The sequence below is a fragment of the Bubalus kerabau genome, chromosome 22, assembly GCF_029407905.1.
Source record: "Bubalus kerabau isolate K-KA32 ecotype Philippines breed swamp buffalo chromosome 22, PCC_UOA_SB_1v2, whole genome shotgun sequence".
Taxonomy (NCBI): Eukaryota; Metazoa; Chordata; class Mammalia; order Artiodactyla; family Bovidae; genus Bubalus; species Bubalus kerabau.
Genome location: NC_073645.1, coordinates 52,966,178 through 52,990,218, shown reverse-complemented (window position 1 = coordinate 52,990,218; position 24,041 = coordinate 52,966,178). Strand labels below are relative to the sequence as shown.

Below are 24,041 nucleotides of genomic sequence, written 5' to 3'. Positions count from 1 at the left end.
TTGGGGATACATACGCTCAGAGCCTCAAGCAGTACATACAATCCACCATTCTGTCAACGAAGTATAAAAGAGTTTTAAAGTCTTAATTCTGCATAATTTTGTTATGTGCAATGAAAGCAAATAAAAAGACAATGCTTATTTTGGACTTAAAAACACTCTTTACAGTGTGTTGCTTTTATTAAGCAGCTGCCCCAGAAGGGGTGACGGTGGACACAGGAGTGGCGGAGTGCAGCTGCCCGGGGCCACACTGGGCGCAGAGCCGCCAAGGCTGGCAGGTGGGTGGCGGATGCCACCATGTGGGTGGAGGCCCGGGTGACGGCAGAGGATGAGGAGGGCTGGCAGGAGAGGTTGCACCTGACGACTCCTCTCTTGGGTGTGGATGTCTGGTCTCTAATCTGGAAGGCAGGCTCAGACCTAAGTAAAGACGTCTATGTTAGTCACGGCCTTGAGGCCTGCTTCCACCTGGCCTCTCACTGAGCAGCGACACCCAGGGTCCCCCTTCCCGGAGCAGAAGCCGGGGCCCCCGCTCGGAGCCCCAGGCAGTCTGCTCTGAGGAAGAAGGGCATCCCTGCTTCTCAGAGGTGAGGTGGCCACCGAGCTCCGACAGCAAGCAGGCACAATTCTGCACAGACACAGGGCCTTCTGCCGCCGCAGCTGACCTCATCCTAGAAGGTGTACAGGTGGCTGGTGGCGGCCACGGCAATGACACTCTTGGCCAGGTGCCCGCGTGCGCAGGGTCTTCCTGCTGGTCCAGGCTGCCCACGCTCACCTCACCCTTCCGCCTCCCCCCTGCACACACCCTGTGAGGCTGCAGACTGGCCCGAGGCTTGCTGTTCACCCTGGAGGCCTCCAGCGTCTCGATCCTCCGGGTGGACCTATCGAACATCCAGAAGGAGTTGTTGTAAGGCCCGTCAGGACGGCGCTGCGTGAAAGAAGATGACCTGTAAGTGACGAGGAACCCTTCACCCTGCCCCGCCGGCCCCGGATGAAGCGGTTCACCGCCTACCCCAGCTCTGCACAGGCCACCTTCAGACATCAGACAGGAAAGACTGTAACGGCCAAGAGAGAACCGTGGTGAGACGGTCTCACTGAACCTCATACACAGTCGTGTCAGTAAACACAAATACAACAGGATCAAAAAGGAGAAAGTAACGAATCTACACTTTTAATTATATTAATGTGTTTTTGAAAATAGGTAAAAACCTTGACTTTCTCCTTAGAATGTTTCCCATCTTCAGTGAATTCAAGATCTCTTCAGCTGCACAGGGTGTGCTAAATCCACGGGGGGTTTTCAGGACGCAGCTCCCGTCCCGAGCAGCGGCTGGGGCCCCTCCCAGTGAGGGGGCCCCGTGAGTGCTGTGCGCGGGCGGGCCGGCCCCTTCCTGCATCGCGGACACGCTGCTGTGCGCGCCTCTGGAAGCGGGATTCTTGGAGCGCCACGCTCTGTTGTGTCCGGGGGCATGCGTACACTGCCCTTCCTACGCGTGCCTGCCCATCTGTGCCTGTGAGCTCTGGTTTCAGGGCTTTTAACCCAGGGAAATCCTGGGCCCTGGCGCCCTGGGAAGGGCAAATCCTCTGTGGCCCTGCATGCCCTCAGCGGGTCTGCTGAGAAAGCGTTTCGTGAGGGCTCTGGACCTGGGCCTGATGCAGGCCCCAGCTGTTTTCCACCTTCTGAAGCCGGGGGGACACCAAGCCCGCCACAAGGGCGGCCCCGCCTGGCCTAGGGCCCTCCTCAGGGCTCTGACGGCGCCCAGGTGGCCGTGCTGAGGCTTGCGGGCAAAGTCCTGTCTCTGCCCCAGGCACCACACCCTCCACCTGCCACTGACACCACGTAGGGCATGTTAGCCTGTGAAAAGCGGGCACCCATACCTGACACGTCCGCTCCCAATGTGCCTGGAGCGGCCCACGGGGCGTGCTCCCCACATCAACACACACATGCACACAGAGCCGTGCTCAGGCTCACAAACGCTGGGGACGTGATCCACCCCAGCCCAAGGTCTCTCACAAACATGTCTCCCTTGGGGCCTGTCTAACCCAGATGGGTGCCTTCTACAGATCCCGAGGGTCTCCGTCTCAAGAGCCAACCTCTGAGGGCCCAGAGCCAGGGCTCCCCCTACCAGGGCTCCCGGCTCCTGGGTCCAGCTGAGGCCCCGAGGCCAGTGCTGCGCCCTCTTCACTGTCCCTCCCTCTTCACATGCAAAGGATGGCGGTGTCACGGCCAGCAGTCCCGGGGTCTGTGCCGCAGGGCGCACGGCCGGCAGTCCCAGGGTCTGTGTCGCAGGGCATCATGGCCGGCAGTCCCGGGGTCTGTGCTGCAGGGCACGCGGCTGGCAGTCCCGGGGTCTGTGCCGCAGGGCACGCGGCCGGCAGTCCCGGGGTCTGTGCAGCAAGGCGTCACAGCCGGCAGTCCCGGGGTGTGTGCTGCAGGGCACGCGGCTGGCAGTCCCGGGGTCTGTGCCGCAGGGAGCATGGCCAGAAGTTCCAGGGTCTGTGCCGCAGGGCGCCTCAGGACGTCTGCCAGCCCCTCACCACCACCGGGAGGTCCTTGGCTCGGACACGTGCACAAGCCCCACAAGGCACACAACCCCATCACAGGCCCACAGCAGCATCTTCTCCCATCTCACGACAGGAGAGGTTTCAAACGTCATTAAACACAGACCTCCAGGCAGAACCAGCACGTTGTCACTTCTAAGGCACGTGCCCACAGACGACCAGAGGCATTGAAACGGCCATAGCCCTGACAGAGCGGGGTGTCCCGCCAGCCCCGCACTGCCGTCCACGCACAGCAGCATCCTGGGGTCTCGGCCTCCACTCCTTCCCAAAGCAAAGGCCATCCCACCTACCCACACGAACATCCTCACCTCCTTCCTTTCACTCCTCTTGGAAATAACAGAAAATAAGCAATTGTCACCCACTAAGCATTTCAGAAACAGCCAGTGTGAATCTAGCTCTCTGCTTGCTGTTCAGACATGGATGGAATCGCAAGCAAGGTGAGAAACGTGCCCAGACACCCCGTCTCCACGTCGGGCAGCCGGGCCCGTGCCGCCCTTCCCCTGGAGGGCTGGGTCCCCACGCGGGCCTCGCCTGTTGTAGCCACTCCAGCAGCACTCAGAGCCGTCAAAGATGCAGTCATTCTCATAGAGCGGACACAGCTTGCTTCCAGGTACTCGTGGACCTTAATGGAAGCACAGGAAGGTCGGGGCGGTGGCACCCAAGGCCTCGCCTGATGGGTCTCAACGGGCCGGCGCTCCATGTCGAGGTCCCACACCCCCACTGACAGGTGGTCCCGGCTCATCCAGTACCGACCGCTGTGGCTGAATTTCACGTCGGACACGGAGGAGATGATTTCTGAGAAGGACCTACTGCTGGGATCTTCCAAAACCGGAAAACAGTGTTTCCACTTCTGTTTAAAAACCGGAGAACAGCCCACTTTGCAGAGCAAGCAAGGACCCCAGGCTCACCGGCCCTGGCCCGAAACCTGGAGAGCTGCTGGGTGCCCTGCAGACGCCCTGCACAGCCGGTGGCTCCACGGGGGCCGGGGCCTGGTACACCCCGGCCAGCAGGCTCCATGCAGACACCACGCCGGGCACCACGAGAGGCCAATGCGGGCCTGGGGCCCTCTGACTCCCCAGGCCATGGGTGCTACAGGGCCAGCCCGCAGCTGAGGACAGCTGGACTGCACAGTGGTGCCACCTGCCACCGCCCGTCAGGAGAGGGGTTTCCTTCAGCATTCGATGGGCAAGACTCACTGCAGCAAAACCCACTGTAGGGGGTTTTGCTGGGCAGACCTTTCTTTCCCCAGCACTTTTGCTTTATCAGCAATAACTCAAGTGCCTGTATTACCCTCCGCCCGCCCATGCACCAGACCCCGGAGTTCGTCCTGGCTCGGGGACCTGTGGGCAAGGAGGTCTGTGCTTCCTTTCATTTTTAGCTGCTGCTTTTTAAAAAATATACATGGATTACAAAGAACCTGTATGTTTATTGAGTCTGCATCTGAAGTTGATCCTAAGCAACCCGGCGGCAGTACTGAGCGTTTCCTCACAGAAACAGCCTGGCTGACAGATAACACCACTCTTAGAATCTAAGCCTGTTTACTCAAGAGTGTTGTCTTGAAAACCAGGCCAAATGTGCAGGCTCTGCCGGAGCTGCCCCCACTTTACAGCGGGAGACACTCTGGGCGGACTGACCGATACACTGACTTCACTGCAGGACAGTGTCCAGAACAGGACAATCCACGGCACACTGGACCGCGATGGCGTCAGTGCTCCACGCCCAGGGGCACGCTGGCAGAGTTCCCAGGGCACACACTGGCATGACACACAGACTTCTTGGTTTTCTACAAAGTAGGGCCTGTTCTTTATGAGTAAAAATAACAAACCCAAAGCTCCCCTCCCCAAGGACCTCAAGGCTCAGTGGGCTAAAGCCTGGACTTTCCTGGGGGAACTGGCTTCCAAGCCAGCAAAGCTCTACAGGGACAGAGCCCATCCTGGGTGGTGAGATGGCCTCTGGCCTCAGCAGAGGTCCCCATGCACAGAGGGGCTGGCCAGGGTGACCTGCAGGCCCCACAGCGGGCACCCAGGAAGCAGGGCCTCCGCGCAGGCAGGCACGCGGGCGACAGGAGGCACCACGAGGTCTCTGGAGGTGGTGGGTGCCTGGACAAGGCAGGCTCTGGATGGGAGGTGCCTGAGCTCGCCAGCAGCTTACCCTTGGCGTGCGGGCAGTGCGGGGCGAAGGACCGTGTGTCGCAGGGGCAGACGGCTCTGTGCTGCTGCCGTAGACAGGCACGCTGCCCTGGAGGAGGTCGGCTTCCACTGTGGATGAGCATGCTGCCCTGGAGGGGGTCAGCCTCCGCTGTGGACAAGCACGCTGCCCTGGTGGGGGTCGGCTTCCACTGTGGACGAGCACGCGGCCCTGGAGGGGGTCAGCCTCTGCTGTGGACGAGCACGCGGCCCTGGAGGGGGTCAGCCTCCGCTGTGGACGAGCACGCGGCCCTGGAGGGGGTCGGCTTCCGCTGTAGATGGGCTCGCAGCACTGGAAGGGGTCGGGCTCTGCCACTGTGACCACCTCCGTCAGCTCCTTCATGTTGGCTGGCTTCTGTCCACGATGTCTGGACGTGCATGGTTAAGGCAGGGCTCGCAGACCGGAGGTTTAAGAGCTTAGGTGTTTGAAGGAGGCGATTACAGGCAGTGTAATCTGCTAGGTAAGAAGATGTACGTTAATGTACAAATCAGATCCAGCAACGCCCGGGGAGAGGGGGCTGCCTTCACCTCATTGTGACTGCTAGCCTTCTATGAAAGACTTTCAAAGCAACATAACAACATTAAAAGATCAGGAAGAAAAGCAGGCAAGTGCCCACTGCACTCGAGTCCCACATGAACAGCCACAAACCAGCACAGACCCAGGAGTATTGCCAGACTCCAAAGGATCCTGACAGGGTCGAAGTATCCGATGTCAAGAGCGTGTTCGAAGGTATCAGAGCAAGGTCACACGGCAGGCTGCCAAACACAAACACTGCTTGACTGGGAACACGGGGAGCAGTGGGACCTGCAGCCGTCAGCACACGCAGGGTCCGAAGCATGGAGCGCGGCGCTGCCCAGCACTCGGCCGCGCGCCTCGCTAGGTGCCAGCAGGCTGGGGGCCAGGCCAGCCCAGAGTCAGGGAAGTGCACGGGGCACACAGCGCCGAGCGGCCAACGGGTTCCGGAGGACTGGTCAGCACAGGCCTTCGAGGACGCCCCCCGGCTGGGGGAGGAACCACCCCCAAAATGAGAGAATGGTACCCAGCTCAGGAGAAAGCTTGCCACGGGGCATGGTTGGGAACTGGCTGAAAGTCAAGCGGGAGGGGAGGAGCCACAGGGCACCAGCTCACCCCGTGAGTGGATTCAAGGCACAAGAGTGCCAACAGACCCCAGGAAGCACGTGCCAGTTCCCAGGCTTTATGAGCTCGGCCACAAGATGGGCATCTGAATCCTGACGGGGGGACAGAATCTTTACGACAACCACGATAGATGCGACACCATAAACAAGCCCTTCATGAATGACAGTCCTCACAGATTACTGAGAGAAAATGATAAAGAACACTGAACGTGTCACAAAAATGGACATCAATTAACAGACGACATCCTCACTCACCAATAATCAAAGAAATGAAGGTCAGTCTGGTTGCACAGAACTGAGAAGTGACTTTCTCAAGAGCTCTGATGTTCTGCTGAAAACACTCACCGTCTGCGGGGAGCACCTGCTGGGGAGTCGGGGTGCAGAGCCCACGTCAAGTTCCAGGCCTGGGCACCAAATCCGACCAAGCACACAAAGGCGTGTCCACAGGGGTCGTTGCAAGCGACCTGTGGCTCCAGGAGCAGGTGTGACGTCCAGGTCACGTGCACCATGGAGCCCGGGGCTGCGAAGGACACTCCTGGCACAGAAGGGTGTCGGGAGGGTGGGAGAAACTGCGGCTGAGTGCGGGGCTCGCTGCTCTGAACCAGGCGCGGAGCTAGGAGCCTGCAGCCATTCCACCGTCACCCCAGGAGGCACGTGCCAGCGCCTCCGCTTACAGAGGAAGAGAAAGGCTGGAAAAGACCCACCGACTGACACCAAGGTCACTGAGCGAACCTAGGCCTTGGAACCCGCCTGGCCGCAGGGACACTGCGTCCAGGTACTGGCCTGAGCGAACCCAGGCCTCGGAACCTGCCTGACCGCAGGGACGCTGCGTCCAGGTACCGGCCTGAGCGAACCCAGGCCTCAGAACCCGCCTGGCCGCAGGGACGCTGCGTCCAGGTGCCGGTGGGACACGGAAGCCAGCGCTGCGTGCGCTGCTTCACAGAGTGCGTAACCAACCACAGCAAGCAGAAGGACGGAAGTGACCGACGTGACGCACGAGGTGCTGCAGTCGCAGCCTGGCCAAGCAGGCGCCACTCCAAAACGCAGGGCATCACAGGGCTCCCTCACTTTCTAGAGAAACCAATAACCTAGTTTTTGACTATTCCATAAACAACTTGTCTTCTAAAATGTCATTCTTACATGAGAAGTCACTTCTGGATTGGGTAATTAAACGTCATTCTAATCAAAGTGAGTATTTTCCGTCATTATCATCTATTAGCAAATTTGGAAGAAGAAACACAAAAGAACAGGAAGCGTTACTTACCTTTGACGTGCACACTATTTAAGACTGCCTCTGAGTCAGCCCCGGAGGCAGGAGCTGAGGCGATTCCCGCTACCGAGGGAGCAAGGTTCCCTGAGGTAGAGGGAAGCTCCTATTTTAGAGACAAACCCTGGAGTCACAGTGAGCTCCCACCGCGGGTCTCTATGCAGCAAACCACATTCAGAACAGCCTCCGAGACACAGCAGTAGAATGAAGGTGAGAAGGACCCATGCGAGAACACACCTACAAAAGCACTGCTTGGATCCAAACATCCTGGTTCAAATTAGGGTTCAGATTCTAGCAAACTGCATCGCTTTCTCTGCCTCACTTCCTGGAAGCAGGGTGACGCCACTGACCGACAAGGTACCCCCCCACCCTGCTCCCGGGAGCACCTACCCGTGAGTCCCCGTCCTCCTGACGGCGGGCTGCGCCTCTGCCCTGTGCGGCCGCCCTGCAGTGCACGCACACACGGCCGGCAGAGCGGGAGGGAAGCAGGCCCCGGGCCAGGCCGCTGCCGGCGTGGGGCTGTCTGCCACACCCCGCCCTCCTCTGGCTCCTCGGCCACTAATCCACAGTGCGCTCGTGCACTGGGCCTTCACCAGGCAGGTCACTCCCAACAAAGCGTGAACTGACCAACCGACCAAACGGCCCACAGTGCTCAGGTGGCCCAGGCAGGCGCTTTGGGGAGGCCAGGCCGTGTCGGTAGTGGTCTCCTGGGTGGGTGGGCTGCCTGGCCCGAGGCAGCACCCTGGGTCTCACTAGGGCACGACTCAAGCTTGTCGAACCTCCTTCACACACTTCATTTTATTGCAGATACCATCCATGGGGTCCTCACTAGGCCGAAGGCAAGATACCACCAGATTTTAAGTTTTACTCAATTTCATGGATGTCAAAATGTGATGAAAAAATTGAGATATTAGAACAGATACGGCCATTCACACTACCCCTAGGTACACCAAAGAGGGACTGAAGAATTTTTAAGAAAAAAGAATTAGCAATGATGCCAATGGATTGAGGGGCAAAGAATTCTGGGACGTCAGCCTCCACCCTAGCTGGCTGGGAGGAAACCCGGCGGAGGCCACCTGCCTGTCCGAAGGTCAGCTCCCCCAGGGAACTGCGCTCAGCTCCACCAATGAGCTACGCGGAACCTCGCAGGGAAAGACAGCAGATGCACTCAGAAAGATCTGTTGTGGAACTGAATCCGTCTCTTCTTCAGTAGCTTTATGTGACTTTCATCTTTGTGAGACTAAGAGGACTCACTTTAACCAGCACACATAAGGTGACTGCGAGAACATTCAAGGAGAAGGCAGACCTCACAGTATTTCTGGGAGTGCGCAGGATTCACTCCACAGCTGCCCTAAGCATCATTACCGATTAATTCACGACAAGTGCTGGATAGTTTAAAGAAAATGTAGCACACACCCGCAGCGCCCTGATTCCAAATGGATCTCACAGTCGCCCATCTTCGTCTTTTAAGTTACAGTCTTCTGCTCCTTTATCCCCTTCACTTATTTTCCATAAGTTAATAGTTTTATCTGAAAAGAAAATTTTAATTATCTATATTAAAATAAAAACTGTGTGTTATGCGCCAGTGCTAGCTGAGTATGACAGCAGAAAGCTGGGAGGAGTATTGAACATTAGTGTTTCCAATTATACACGAGCATCTCGTTTCTGACAATAAGTAAAGACACAGAGACGCGCAGAGCTGAGAGACGTACCGCTGGGAGTGTGTTTTTGCATATTTGAGTTTTCAGCCTGTCCCTGCTACCTAATAATTTACCCTCCCCCCAACGTTTAAAGCAGAAATAAGTTTCAAAGAAGGTTAAAATAAAAATGAATCTACACATAGAAAATTAAAAATAAAATCCTAAATCAAACAGCCACTTAAGGAAAAAAAACAGCTCTCACCATTTGTAGACAGCAGAAAATAAGCAGCGTTTGTTAGGTAACCACCTAATTTTATTAATTTTTTCTTCCATTTCTAGACTTTTCAAATAGTCAAACTCCTCTTTGTGAGTTTGAAAGGTACTATAAACGTTATATTCCCCCCTGGAATGAGGGTGGCTTTTATTCTGCAAGGAAACGTAAAGACGTTTTAATGAAAAGAGCACAGCATAGCAAAACATTCAGTACTGCCCATTTGGATATCAAATGACCACACACATTTTTAAAAGTTAATAAAAAGTCTGGGTCAAAAAAATGTCAAACAGGCGACACTCAGAATGAACTTCACTCGGAAGAAACAAATGATGAGGCCACCTCCGCAGCCTCCTTTTCCACTCCCGGGCATCCGGCTGAGGGCAGGGTCTGCGGTGCGAACCCCTGTGCACACAATGGCCTGGGTCGCCTCTGCGCTGCTGGGGGGGGGGGGCGCTCTGAGAACAACCGAGGGCTCGGGAGGGGGAAGGGGCTGCAGCCTGGCCCCGCGGAGAGCCCTGAGCTCACTCCTCCAGGGTGAGACACGGGGCACGCTCCCCATTACCTTTGACAGCCTCCAGCTCATGCCCGTGCCACCAAGGAACGGAGTGCTACCCGGTAGAGTCATGAATGAGCAGTTATGGTCAAGGAAACAACACAGGCACACCCCGCATCATGTCTAGGAGAAGTGAGCTGCGTGAACACACCCGCGGTGAGATGCCTCTTATGCAAAATTTTCACACACACAGAACAATTCTACACACTGCAGTAAAAACAGAAACACAAGCTAATGACCACCTCTGGGAGGCACAGAGATAATAAGGTAAGGTTTGGGAGTAACAGGGCAAAATGAAATGGGCGGGGGGGTGAGATGCGTGTGTCATCCACAGGCCCAGCGTCTCCTTTTCTTTCATAGAGGAACACCAGCCTGGGTGCTGGGTTCATAAGTATATTTATGCTAATCTCTGAAATCGTCTGCATGTCCAAAACAACATTTTCTATGAAACAGCAGTGAAGTGAAAGTCGCTCAGTCGTGTCTGATTGGGACCCTGTGGACTGTACAGTCCATGGGATTCTCCAGCCAGAACACTGGAGTGGGCAGCCTTTCCTTCTCCAGGGGACATTCCCAACCCAGGGATCGAACCCAGGTCTCCTGCACTGCAGGGGGATTTTTCATCAGCTGAGTCACAAGGGAAGCCCAAGAATCCTGGAGTGGGTAGCCTATCCCTTCTCCAGTGGATCTTCCTGACCCAGGAATCAAACCCAGGTCTCCTGCATTGCAGGTAGATTCTTTACCAACTGAGCTATGGGGGAAGCTCCATGAAATAGTAAGTATTTCATAACTAAAAATCAAGAAGACCAGCATTTTAATTCTTACTCTGTAACCAGGATCTAAAATCTTACACTTCTTAACATGTCAGTATGTGTGTCCAATAAACGGAATAAGCAGCCTTTATGTCTAGACAGACACCTCCTTATGATTCTGCATCAAGACCACCCACATTTCCTGCGACCCAGCGCTCCTCACCAGGACCCTGGCGCGCCCAGCCTGTCCCCATGGGCGCAGGCTCAGCGGTTCATGCTACGTACACTGCTCTCCCTCTTCACGGCCCTCACCTGCTTCACGAAAAAGCCAAATACACCAAGAGATACTTGTAGCTCTCGAATGAACAAATATTTGAAAGGAAAATCCGTGGAATTGGTGGGTCCTGGGCCTCAGTCGTGACTCTAGGAAGAAAAGTGCCTGTCACAGAGCTGCCTGACCTTCCTGGGTCACTCTCTCCAGGAACAGCCGCCCCGGCCGCCACCCTCAATTCCTGGAACCTGAGGTCACTGCGAACCCTTGGCCCTTGTCCTCTACCCTGAGGCCTCATGTCAGTGTCTGAAGGCCCTGGAGCGGGGAGGGTGGGAACAGACGGGGGATGGAAGGGACTCTGAGCAGCATAGGGTGTGGGGAATGCGAGACGAGAGGAGGGGGATGGTGGCGTCCACTTTGTTTTGGGGCACGCTGGTCCCCAGTTAGTTTCGATGTCTCTGGGGCCCCCGCAGAGAAAACCTGTTCTGCACAGAGGTGGGAGCCACATCCACAGACTGCTCAGCCAGACACAGAGCAGAGTCCTCGGGCGGAGGGCTCTGCTGCTGACGTGGAAGAGAGCTGGAACACCACCGCTGACGTGGAAGAGAGCTGCAACACCCGTCCCTGACTAGTTTTGGTGGCTCCCTGCTGACTGAACGTCCTGCATCGCCCCCAACGAAGCAGAGCGCTGCTCCAGCCTCCAGAACCTCCACACTTCCCTGAATCTGAACCGCATATTCTGACCCCTTGGGAAGCTTTCTGTGGCTTCTGACCGAGAGCTGCGGCACTGTGACGGGAGCAGTACCTTCAGCCTCTGAGGTGATGGATGAAGAGTCAGTCCACACCCTCACCCACGCCGGTAACACGCAAGTCCACAACGGGGATTAACATACAGCCACCACTGAGACATCCTACAGGCAGGTGGAATAGGAAAGCTTTTTATATTAACCAAAATATGAGAAAAAAGATGGGGAAAAAAGTTGCCCAGGATTTGCGAAGGTGCCTGTTGCAGCCCTCAGTTTTATTATGTCCGTGTAAATTAAGAATTTTTAATTGTATTTTTTCTGAGTTGGAGTGGTAAGAATTCTTTTGTGAATATTATATATATTATCTTTCATATTTCTGAATCTTCACAGAGCATTTGATAAATTTATAATTTTGCATTCTTATTTTGGAGGTAGATTTTCACACAGCTACGTAAAAAGAACTATATATAAAAAGAACTTCCTTTTCAACAGAAGTAGAAAATGGGTGGTGGTATTTGAATATTACTTTCATTAGGATTATTCAACAGATTACTAAACCATAGCTATCTTAAATTTAAGAGTTCACTTTTAACTCCTTAAAGTTTGCCATTTTGATAATGTCCTTATAGAAAATGAAGTTTTTCTTGTTTTGGGGGGTCGTCTTTAAACCTAAGAATACACTAGCTTCCAATGTGGACTAGATTACAGTAAAAAGCATCGGGCTATGAACTGTGTAAGTAAGTACTGTAGTTCTGAGAAGCTGTCTCATTAAGAGTTCAGTGAAGAAGTATTAAGTCAAGGCTGCAACAGGCATATGTTAATAACGAGCTGCTGGGGGCCCAGGGCTTGCCCCAACAGATGCCACTGCGCACCCCTCTGTGGTCACAGAGGCGCATTTCCTGCTGCAGGAAAGGAGCGAGGGCCCACCAGCCCCGATACCAGAGCTTCACCACGACGCAGAGGCCAGATGTGGAGATGAAAAAGGAACCGCACACGGACCTGCTGGACAGCAGACAGCAAGGCCCTGGGTCAGGGGAGCCCCAGGCCTGGCCGCCCCGAGAGGCCCCTCCCTCAGGAGCACCGCCAAGGCCACTCCCCAGGGGCCAGAGGGCTGGGAGGCTGGCGGCAGCACCCACTCTCCTCTGTGTAGTGAGACAGAGGGGCCTCTGCCCCGCTCCCTGAAGGGAGGGGCCTAACAGCCGCGCCCATGAGCAAGACTCATCACGGCTCCTCCAAGGCGCGTGTTCCGAGGCTCGGGGCTCGCGGGGCACCTGGCACCAGCTGTGGGCTGCGGGTTGGCGGGCAGCACCTCCACCGCTGGGGGAGGGCTTTCTTTTGCTATGGGATGCAAGCAAACGGACCCAGCACCTCACCACCACCCGAGACCACCTGGGGCGGGGCCAGGACCCTCCTCCCACCCTGTAGATGGGGACCCTGGGGCCTGGCTGGGGCTCCTCGTCAACCCCGAGACAACCTCTGACAGAAGACCCTACATGGTGAACGCTGACAGACCGAATCCGAGTGAACTCAGACACTGAGAAGCTACTGTGCTCCCTTCCTCATGAGTGATACGAGAAGGGCTGAGCCTCCTCCCTGGCAGTGGACTGCACCCACTGACCTCTTGTTCCTGCTGGAAAATAACAACTCTGCTGCCCTTGTCTCCTGTAGCAAGAGGTCTCCAGAGCAATTAAACTCAACAGTTGAGATGACGTCAGCTGTCAAAAGACAGAAGCAGTCGACCAGGCTACGATAAATATAAAAAAATAATCAAGGGATCAAAAAAAGATGAGCACATATGAAAATTTCTCCTTGGATAAAGAAACATTTCACGAGAAACCTGTAATTATCCAGCAGCCACTTCCTGGCTCTGCAGCCCAGAGTCTGAATGGGTTCATGGGTCCCTGGCCCATCAGCATTTCTCTAAACTGGGCTGTCTTGATATAAGATACAGAGTAGAAATTTAGGAAATTAATTTTGAGAAAAAACAAAAACAGGAAAGAACTGGCTCTAGAAGTCTGCTGCCCAACTTAAAATCCACGCCTGGTACCACCTTTAAAAACAATCCTGGTTCTTACATGACAGAAACAGATATGCTTTCCTCTATGTGGAGACTGGTCAGCTTCTGTACCAAGCAACGCCACTGAGAATGCCAGTGAAAGTCTCAGGTCTGGGGAGTCCCTGCCATTGATCAGGATGACATCGTCACCGAGTGGGACGCTGAGGTTCTGACTCAGTCAGCACAGAGACCTGGACATCCGCTCGGGAGGGTAAAGCCACAGGAACAAAGAGCAAAGCCCAGGCTGGAAAGGCCTTGGGTGTTCAGAGGCAAGCACTTCAGGCAGAGGATGTGGATCTGGGTTTATGACACAGAGTTCTGATCGGGAAGGACACCCAGGTTGGGCTTCAGGGGAAACCACTTTCTCTGGGGTTTAGCTTTGCTGACTGACCGATCAGACAAAGCCTCAGGTCTGGTCTCCTGAGGGGCTGGTGTGAGCGTGTTTTCTGACCACAAGTAGACTCTTCATCTTAGTCAGCTGCTGCAGAGACTCTCTTCTCTGGCTGCTCCGTGGAAGGGTCAGAGCACAAGAGACCCAAGCCTGCGGCTGGGGCCGACTCAAAGCGGGTGTCCTACCTCCGCGTTACAGAGGAGGGAGCGTTCAAAGACACACAGTGTAAACAGCTGTGACACACAACTTACCTGCTAATGGAAAATAGACCCCAAAGCTGAAACTACTTGAAGAATGGCACAGAAAAGGGGCCACAATAACGTAACTCTTGAGTGAAAGTGAAAGTCACTCAGCCATGTCCAACTCTTTGCAACCCCATGGACTATGAAGTCCACGGACTTCTCCAGGCCAGAATATCGGAGTGGGTAGCCTTTCCCTTCTCCAGGGGATCTTCCCAACCCAGGTTTCCCACATTGCAGGCAGATTCTTTACTAGCTGAGCCACAAGTGAAGCCCAACTCTTAAAGATCTGCACAAACATATATTTGTTAATATACGATATCCTTCCTAAAAATAAGTTCTTACTTAGATGAGATGGTTGGATAGAATCACTGACTCAATAGACATGAATCTGGGCAAACTTCAGGAGATACTGAGGGACAGGGAAGCCTGGAGTGCTGCAATTCCTGGGGTCACAAAGAATCAGACATGACTTGGTCACTGAAGAGCGACAAGGATGCACTGAACCCTGCCAGCTGGGTTGTTATCTTCAGTAGCCTGGGGAAGAATAAAGCTTCTTGTTAGAAGTGCCACCTTTTAAATTAAATCACGTGAAATAACCAACTTTGCTTAAATGAAACCAAAATAGTCTTACTGGACTAAAAGGGACGAAAAATTTATGTCACTTATACCCAGGGGGTGCACAATATTATATAATTAATGGTATCGGCTCTGCCAGTGATTCTCACACTTAATTAAAATGGCGTGAATCTTTTAAGAGACATTCCATGACTGCCAGCAGTGAGAAAATTATTTTCATTAAGCTATGGAAATCTGTGTGAGTCTAAAATTAGAAATACCCGCTGTAGCTTTCAGGAGAGCTCTAAAATAAAAATAAACAAACTATATACTAACAAAATAATACAACCAATAAAATTTAAATTTCCAACATGAATTTAATCTGATTACAGAAGCCGGGCAAAAGCAAACTATAGTTATTAAAATGTGAGTTGGCAAATGATGGTCTCAAGATCTAAAATATTTCTCCTATATGTAAGGTGCATCAGAAAAACAATGAAATTATGACATTTCTTTAAACATGCAGATTCACAGGTCAGTGCAAATGGCCGCAACAAAGCCAGAAACAGCCCCCACGGTTAATAAAGTCATGTCCGTTTACAAACGCACTGATGCACACAGGCCCTGAAGGCCCCCTTTCAACAATCGCTACGAACAGGCTTATCATTTTGCTTGTTTTACACCTAGTTACAAACACTAGAGCTTCAGCAATAGATGTTTTCATGGGCATCTATTCTGTCATTATAGATAACTGGGGCAGAACTGAAACTCAGAAAAACAGGGTTAACGAATACAAACCACCATACACAAAATCGACACGCAACAGGATGTACTGTATGGCACGCCTACAGTCAGCATCGTGCGTCTATAGTAATAACCTATAATGGAAGATAATCTGGGAAAAAATACACAGAACTGAATCACTCTGCTGCACATCTGAAACTAACACGGTATTGTAAATCAACTGAACTCCAAGAGACAAAACCAAAAACCCCCCAAGAACAAAAACCTTACAATGTTTAGGGTGACAAGTGGCAGTCTCAACAGTCGATGTTCATAAGCAGCAGGAAGAGGAACCTTTCTCCATTGTTATAAAGCTAGTCTTCCCCTCTTCTTAACTGGCCTTTGTATCATCACAAAAGATGTCTCCGCAGTGTGGAACATTAAGTAATACAAAAGAGTGTAGAATAAAAGCCAAAGTCCCTCTGTGCTGCAAACCTGAGCCCTCGCCCCAGGGTCCCCAGACGTTAGCCATCCAGCGCCTTCCCGACATTTGCACCCCCTCAGTTTACACGCGGTCACTGGCCTGTGCACCGCTTCTCACCCAACTCACCCAGCGTCCCACAAGCTGCTTTCCGACGGGCACGGCCCCTTAACCCACGGCACGGGCGTGACACAGTGCGTCTGATCATGTCACAACTGTTGCACACGTAAGCTTTTCCAGATATTACATTGCTGCAACGCACAACGCTAAATGTGTCTTTATGAAATGCTGACATTCCTGTAATGGAGCCATGTGCTCCCAACCCTTGCTTAAAGTTCGACAGATTACGTGAAACTGCCCTCCAGAAAAATGAGTTCAAGTACTCTTTCCAGAAAGTGAAAGTCGCTCAGTCGTTTCCGACTCTTTGCGACCCCATGGACTACACATTCCATGGAATTCTCCAGGCCACAATACTGGAGTGGGCAGCTGTTCCCTTCTCCCGAAGATCTTCTCAACACAAGGATTGAACCTAGGTCTCCCGCGTTGCAGGCGGATTCTTTACCCGGTGAGCCACCAGGGAAGCCCAAGAACACTGGAGTGGGTAGCCTATCCCTTCTCCAGCAGCTCTTCCTGACCCAGGAATCGAACCAGGGTCTCTTGCATTGCAGACAGATTCTTTCCTAGCTGAGCTACCAGGGAAGCCCACTCTTTCCAGAAATGTAAAGCAAAAATAAAACCTCATCACTGCTTTAATTAAAATGTTTATGCTCATTAATGCCCTTTCTTTGATGATCTGTATTAACTTTCCCACCCCTTTTTAAAAGTGAATGACATGCTTACTGATATGGTTAAAAATGAGGACTCATCATCTGTTTTTCTCACCTAAATTTTCCACGTAATTCTCAGGGAACTTACTGGCTCTGGGGCAGGTGTCCTCGCGACTCTCGAGAAGCCACAACGTAGAAAGTGCTTCCTGGGCGCCAGCGCCGTGCCACGGGCGGCTCTAGATGCAGAACTCACACTCCTGCCTTTCAGCTGTAGCTTTCCGTCTGGAGGGCTAGATAAAACGGGCTGAAGTCTGTTTCCAGCCTGCCTAAGGAACATCCTCGCCAAGTTCTCTGAGTATCCCAGGCTCTCCCGTTTTCACGGTTGCCTCTGACCTCCTGCTACTGTGAGTCTCTCTTCTTGTTCCACATATTGTCCCTCTTCTGCACCATTAACTGACCCAAACAAGCATATCAGCTTTTTCTTAATTCCCAACAGCAGCAACAAAAAAATCCACTTTTATGAGACCTATATACAGCAGATATAGTTGAAAAATTAAAAATCAAATAAAAATATTCAGAGATTAATATTTATAATGCATAAAAAGCTTTTAAAAATGATTTTTAAAAAATTCAGCAGAAAAATGGACAAGAGATACAATCTGACAATTCATGGAGGAAATGGAAATATATCTCAATTGTGTAACTGTAAGGAAATGCAAATTACAGCATTAAAATTGACATTAAAATAGCAACAATGAACAAGATGGAGGTTCTCAGCATGCGCAGTGAAGGTTTAGGTGAGCAGCGTCTCTGGAGGACAACCCGGGCCACTTGGAGAGGTAACGTCCAAGGCCTGAGTGTCCTGAGTCTTCAGCCACAGACATGCCTTCAGGGCAGATGGAGGGACTGTCTCTTTAATACAGCATCTTCTGTAACAGCAAAATCTGGAACCTACTCACAGAGGGCTTGTTAAATAAATCAGTAATTCATCCAGCTAAATACTGTGCAACCATCAGAAAGGGTCCAATTGAGCTACGCATGAAGGCACAGCTTTTTAAACCATTTTTAACCATGAAAATCCATGAAATTAGAAGATGCTTGCTTCTTGGAAGGAAAGCTATGACAAACCTAGCCAGTGTATTAAAAAGCAGAGACATCACTTTGCCAACAAACATCTGTATAGTCAAAGCTATGGCTTTTCCAGTAGTCATGTATAGATGTGAGAGTTGTACCATAACGAAGGCTGAGCACTGGAGAATTGATGCTTTTGAACTGTGGTGTTAGAGAAGAATCTTGAGAGGACCTTGGACAGCAAGATCAAACCAGTCAATCCTACAGGAAATCAGTCCTGAATATTCACTGGAAGGACTGATGCTGAAGCTCTAGTATTTTGGCCACCTGATGCTAAGAGCTGACTCACCGGAAAAGACCCAGATGCTGGGAAAGATTGAGGGCAGGAGAAGAGGGTGGCAGAGGAGGAGATGGCTGGATAGCATTAATGGACACAATTGAGCAAACTCCGGGAGATTGTGAAGGATGGAGAAGCCTGGTGTGCTGCAGTCCAGAGGGGTCACAAAGAGTCGGACACGACTGAGTGGCTGAACAACAGCAGCAGCAGCTGGGTCCTGGCCCTGGAACAGCTGGGCTGAAACCCTGGCCTCGGCACCACCAGCTGTGTGTCCCCGGGCCAGCGACCACACCTTCTGAGGTCCACAGTGGGCATCTGTACCCACAGCAACAGGAGCCCTCGCATCTCCAGGGGCCGTGTGCAGGGCCGAGTGGGCAGAGGGCACACAGAGCTCAGAAGCAAGCCTGGGTCACCGCACGTCTCACATCACACACTGGGGACGCAGATGGGCAGCAGCAAAACACCACCGAGAGCAGGACGCAGCCTGTGCGAGGGACTTGGAGACTGCTGCTCACACACAAACCAGCCCCTGAAACAAGAGTACACAGAGGTACACAAACAGGAAACAGTCTAAAAATGCACACACACCCTGCTCAGGGTGGTCACCTCTGGGGAGGGATGACTGGAACATTTGGTATCACTCTTTTTACACCTGCATCATTTGAGTTACTGTAAATAATGAACGCTCTGCTTTGGTATTCTGAGACAAAACCAATAAATTCCAGGAAAGATGAGAGGCAACAGATAATCTTGAAACCCGCCCTGTTCTGTTATTCCTATTGCTGGAGGCTAGCTGTAAAGCAGTCATTCTCAAAGTGTGGTCTGTGGACCCCTGGGGGTACCCTTGAGCCTCTCTGAGGTCTACGAGGTCAAAATGATTTTCATAATAATGTGAACGCCGCATCTGCCATCTTCACTGTGTTGTCAGCTGCATGAAGGACGAAAAGCAGCAGTGGCCGCAGCTGGCGTCCAGCACCGTCAGCAGCACTGCTGCTCGCCTCGTCCACGGCAGGGAGAAAGGGAAAGCCAGTTTTACTCAGGAACATCCTTGACGACCTGTCAGATGAGTTGATGTTCTCAATCCCAGTGCCTGAGTGTGGGGCTTTTCAGGGTCTTCATGGTCCTACAATCCCAGTGCCTGAGTGTGGGGCTTTTCAGGGTCTTCATGGTCCTACCATCCCAGCGCCTGAGTGTGGGGCTTTTCAGGGTCTCTGTGGTCCGATGTGCGACGCGCACACGGCGTGTCTGCTGCGTCCGGGGCGCTGCGATGAGCTCGAGGGGGAGTCCAGGCGCGGCTGCGGTGCTGCAGTCAGTGCTCAGAGCGCCACTCGTCTCAAACAGCAACGGACCAACGGCACTTATTCACACTTTGACATCTGGAGCAAATTTTCTTAAAAACGAACAGAGTGAGCTACTCTCTACACAGAAACTGGACAGGGTTTGCTGCCAATGATAAAATCCAAGCTTTCGAGAGAATCAGAACTCTTGAAAATGTGTTTTGACTACTACTACTTTGACAGCTTCCCACTTTTAAGACTTTGCTGATGCGATCAGTATTCGTTTTCTCGATCTTGCACAATGAAATATATCAACATTTAGAAGATGTGAATGAACACCAACACATCAGAGTATAACTTACAGAAGCCACCACGCGCCCAGCTCTGTTGTAGCACTGGCACTAAGGTGGAGCGTCAGGGCCTTCCTTGCGGTTCAGCGGTTAGGACGCCCACTTCCGTTGCAGGGGGCGTACGTTCTATCCCTGGTGGGGGAACTAAGATCCCGTATGGTAAGAAGCACGGCCAAAATATAAAACAAGTAAACAAACAGTGGAATACCCATAATCACGTGAGAAGGCCATTAAACCATCCCCCCCTTTTCTAACGACATGTAAGTGTGAGCCAGATCTTCATGTATTTCAATAAAACAACTGTTAACAAATTGAATGCAGAAGCAGATCTGGGAATCCAGCTGCATCCTATTAAGCCCCACACTTAAAACGCTTGCATCGTATAAGACAAAAGCACTGTTCTCTTTGTTTTGAGAAAGCTGTTTTTCACTAAAATATGTTAAGATGTAATAGATTATCACAGTGAAATAGTAAATACTTTCAGTTGTCCTAATTTCCAGCACAGTAAATATTGATAGATATAACCCTCATGGCCTTCAAAAATTACTAAGAATATAAAACCAAGAGGTTTTGGAACCAAAAGGCTTTCAGAACCACTGGCTTAGCATAGGGCAGGCAACTACCACCTGAAATCAAAACCTGGCCCTTGCTGGCCGGTAGACACCAGTCCTGGCCCACAGCTCCGCCCTCACTGGTCTGGAAGCAGTGGTCCCGGCTCAGCGTCCTCATGCTCCTGGGGCCTGAGGCTGCTTTCCTGCTACAGAGGCATAGCTGAACTGAGCAGATGAGACAAAGACAAGACCGGCCTGCAAAGTCTGGAAGACTTACTCTTGGGCACTTTAAAAAGAACTAGAAACCTTTTCTGAGTTAGAGTAAGCCCGCACTCCCAGCCTCCGCTGCTGCAGTGACACGGCCCTCAGCGTTCCGGTCTCCACCCTCACCCCTTCTCCACCCGTTTTCCAAAGGCTGATGTTGCGCCTCTCCTTAGCATCTGAAAAGTCCTCAGCATGGAACGCCAGGCGCCCCCTCCCACCTCGGGCCCTCCCCTCCTGCCAAACACTCCAGGTCCTGCTGCCCAGAATGCACCCACTTCACCCTCTCTGATTTCCACTCCAAGCCCTCACCCTGGATGCTCTCCTTCTCCCGACACCCAGGCTCCCTTTCACTTCTCACCCGAGTCTGTGGACCGGGCACATGGGCGCCTTCCCTCAGCACACCCTGCCCTCACTGTGGGGCAAGAGCCCATCTGCCGGCCAGTCCCTGTCTAAACGGAGGTTCCGAGGCAGACACTGGATCTCTCCATCCCAACACGAGCAGCCCTTCAGGACTCCGCTGCGAACTGTGCAGCTGAACTAAGTTGGAAGTCAGCCCCCATAATACCCTTCATTCTCCCAGGCCAGCTTCCTGGAGTAAGTTATTAAGTAACAGAGTAAGTTATGGAGAAGGAAATGGCCACCCACTCCAGTATTCTTGCCTGGAGAATCCCATGGACAGAGGAGCCTGGTGGGCTACAGTCCATGGGGTTGTTAAGAGTCGGATACGACTTAGTGACTAAATCACCACCAGAGTAAGTTATTCTCCTATGCAAGAGGGTCTCTCAAAAAAAAAAAAAGAAAAATCAACATTTTCCTATCATCAAAGAGAACACAGCAAGCGTCCAGGGTGTGGAGAACAGGGAGCCCCCATGCACTGTTGGGCAGGAATGTAAACTGGGGCAGCCACTGTGGAAAACAGCACGGAGGAGTCTCAAAAAACAAGTGGACTCACCACATGGTCCAGCAATCCTGCCACTGGGCACATACCTGCAAAGAACAAAGACATTAATGTGAAAAGATATATGCGCCCCAATACTCACGGCAGCGTCACTACAATAGAGAAGATATGGAAGCAACCTAAGTGTCCATTCATGGATGTGCGGACACAGAAGACGTGGCGCACACATACAGTGGTGATGACTTAGCCACGAAGAATGAGGTTTGCCATCTCAGCGACACACATGGCCTTGGAGGGGACTGTGCTTAGTGAAGTAAGTCAGACAGCCACTGAACGTTATCATTTATATGTGGAACCTAAAAACTACAACAAACTAAATATAACAAAATGAAGGAGACTAACAGAACAAACCAGAGGTTACAGGGGATCTGGGGGGGAGTGAGAGGCACAAGCTGCTTGGTATAAGACCGCCTCAAGGCGTACTGTACAGCATGGGGAGGCAGTGAACGTTCTGCAATGACTGTAAATGGAAAGTAGCCTTTAAACATTGTATAAAGAGTGTTTTTAAAGACACCAACATCTTCACAGTTATCAGTTCCTGTGAGCCAGTTTGCCGAAGCTTTCCCTGCATCCGCTGGAATCTAACAAGCCTGCGAGGGTCACAGGAAGCTGCACCCCTGTGCTACACATGAGGGACAGATGGCAAGTTATCTGTCAGGTTAGCACAAAGCTAGTCAGAAAGTTGAAAGGGATTCGTACCAAAGTCTGTATCTTGATTAACACCAAGTTGAAGAGCAAGCCTAACCTGTAAGATAAAACTGGAGAACGAGCAGGATGCAGCCAATGCTAAACACCATGACCTGCTAAGTGACAGGAAGGTCAGGCTCTGAGACAGAATACTGGGTGTGAAGAGTGGCTGGGCAGTGATTCACTGAGATCAGATGGTTCCAGTCTGAGATGGATTTAGATGGATGAGTAGGTGTGGAAGGAGGACAGGAAGCTAAACCAGTACAGAAATCCATTTTTTTTTTTTTTTTGGCCACCCCACTTGGCTTGCAGGATCTTAGTTCCCCAACCAGGGATTGAACCTGAGCCCCCAGCAGTGAAAGCCTGGAATGTCAACCACTAGACCACCAGGGAATTCCCGAGAAATTCCCCACTGTTTGAAAGCTTGCTGTATGTCATTTCACTTTAACAAAAGACCTGCATCAATAACCTGTCCTTGCTAACTGAAAGATATCCAAAGATTTTCACTTAAGGAAAAAAAAAAAGCCTTCAGCGACTGTTTTGCAGTGCACCCTGAGCAGCAGGGCCCCGGCATGCTCCGTCTCCAGGAACTACACCCAGCACCTCGGCGTCAGGCCGGCAGAGCTCTGGACTGTGTCTGATGTCTGGCCTCTACCTCGGCTCCTCTGTGCCTCTGCCAGCGACATGTGTCTTAAGCAACTGCCTCTTCCCTTCACACCACTTCAGCTTACAGAAGGCTCTGCAGATAGGATGGGCTCTGTAGACAGGATCTTTCAGATAGGATGGCAAGGGAAACAGGTATTCTACACTGGGAAAGAAACGGGAGCCAAGAGCAAGGGATGGAAAAGATCATTAAATAATAACAGAAAAACCAAGAGGTCAGGCCCCATGGAAGGGACCTGGGTGAGTGGAAGGGGAGGTCAGGAAAAAATAAGAAACTGCTACTTTCACATTTAAAAATAGGTACAAGCCAACCCAAACATCTTAAAGTACATGAGAATTAATGAACAGCTGCACCGAACACTCCAACAACACCTTACAGGTTCAAAAGCACTGCACTGTTTTATCTCAACAAAAACCTTATTATGTGATTTCCAGATAGGCAAGCTGAGGTTTAGAAAGGCCCTTCAAACTTGATAAATAGCAGACACAAACTGAACCCAGAACTTCCCATCAAAACAACAGATTTTAAAAGTCAAGGGATATGATCTGCCCCCACCACGAATCCTGTAAGCCTGCACCTGGTTATGTAACTAGGGTCAGTCCAGCTTCCTAACCGCACAGCCTGACTGCAGACACTGACAATGGAGCTGTGCTCAGCAGGCGCAGCGAACGCATCAGTCTTAAGGAAACCATCTATCTCTGATTTCCTAAAGGCAGAATCTCCTAAATGAAACTGCAAGAATGTTACTAGATTGTTTTCTTGTTTGATGGCCTTCCCCACAAGATGCTTTCCTGAAGACCCTTTTTAGTGACACAGGTATAAATATTAAGTAAATGGGAATTCTAAAATGGAAGGTATACACCAGACTGAAAATGATTCAAATAATCAAATAAGATGTCCCACTGTGTCTTAAAAAAAAAAAAAAAGTCAATGATAAACACTGCATCTCTGTTTTCTTTTCACAGTAAACAACTCAATACTCCAGAAATAATGACCTTGACTGAAAACTTCTGCATTCACAAATATGGTATTTCACCCATCTCCTCTCATTTTAACGTCTGTGAAATCACATGTATCTAACAGTCAGTGAAACATACTGAACATTCCTGCTATTGATGCCCAGTGCTCTTAATTTCTGTTATCCTTCCCAATTTAAATGTTTCTTTCTTTCATAATATTTATGCACACCCATTTAGGAAGACTGGCCATACCAGATTACCCAGAAACCCCATATGATTTATACAACTTCCCAGACTCAAGCTTGAGTTTAGCAGATGAACCTTTAATTTTG

General features: G+C 51.5%; 1 protein-coding gene across 1 annotated transcript in view; it reads right to left on the bottom strand.

The window, feature by feature from the left end:
• Positions 1-209: 209 nt before the first annotated feature.
• PPP2R2D (protein phosphatase 2 regulatory subunit Bdelta) overlaps positions 210-24,041 on the bottom strand; it is a 31,893-nt gene continuing 8,061 nt past the window's right edge. Inside the window, exons 2-5 of the mRNA XM_055560932.1 lie at positions 21,394-21,428; positions 4,705-5,193; positions 800-922; positions 210-414 (exon numbers count right to left, since the gene is read on the bottom strand). Of these exons, the coding sequence (XP_055416907.1) occupies positions 409-414; positions 800-922; positions 4,705-5,082 (507 nt within the window). The 5' untranslated portion in view covers positions 5,083-5,193; positions 21,394-21,428 and the 3' untranslated portion in view covers positions 210-408. The remainder of the gene's footprint in view (positions 415-799; positions 923-4,704; positions 5,194-21,393; positions 21,429-24,041) is intronic.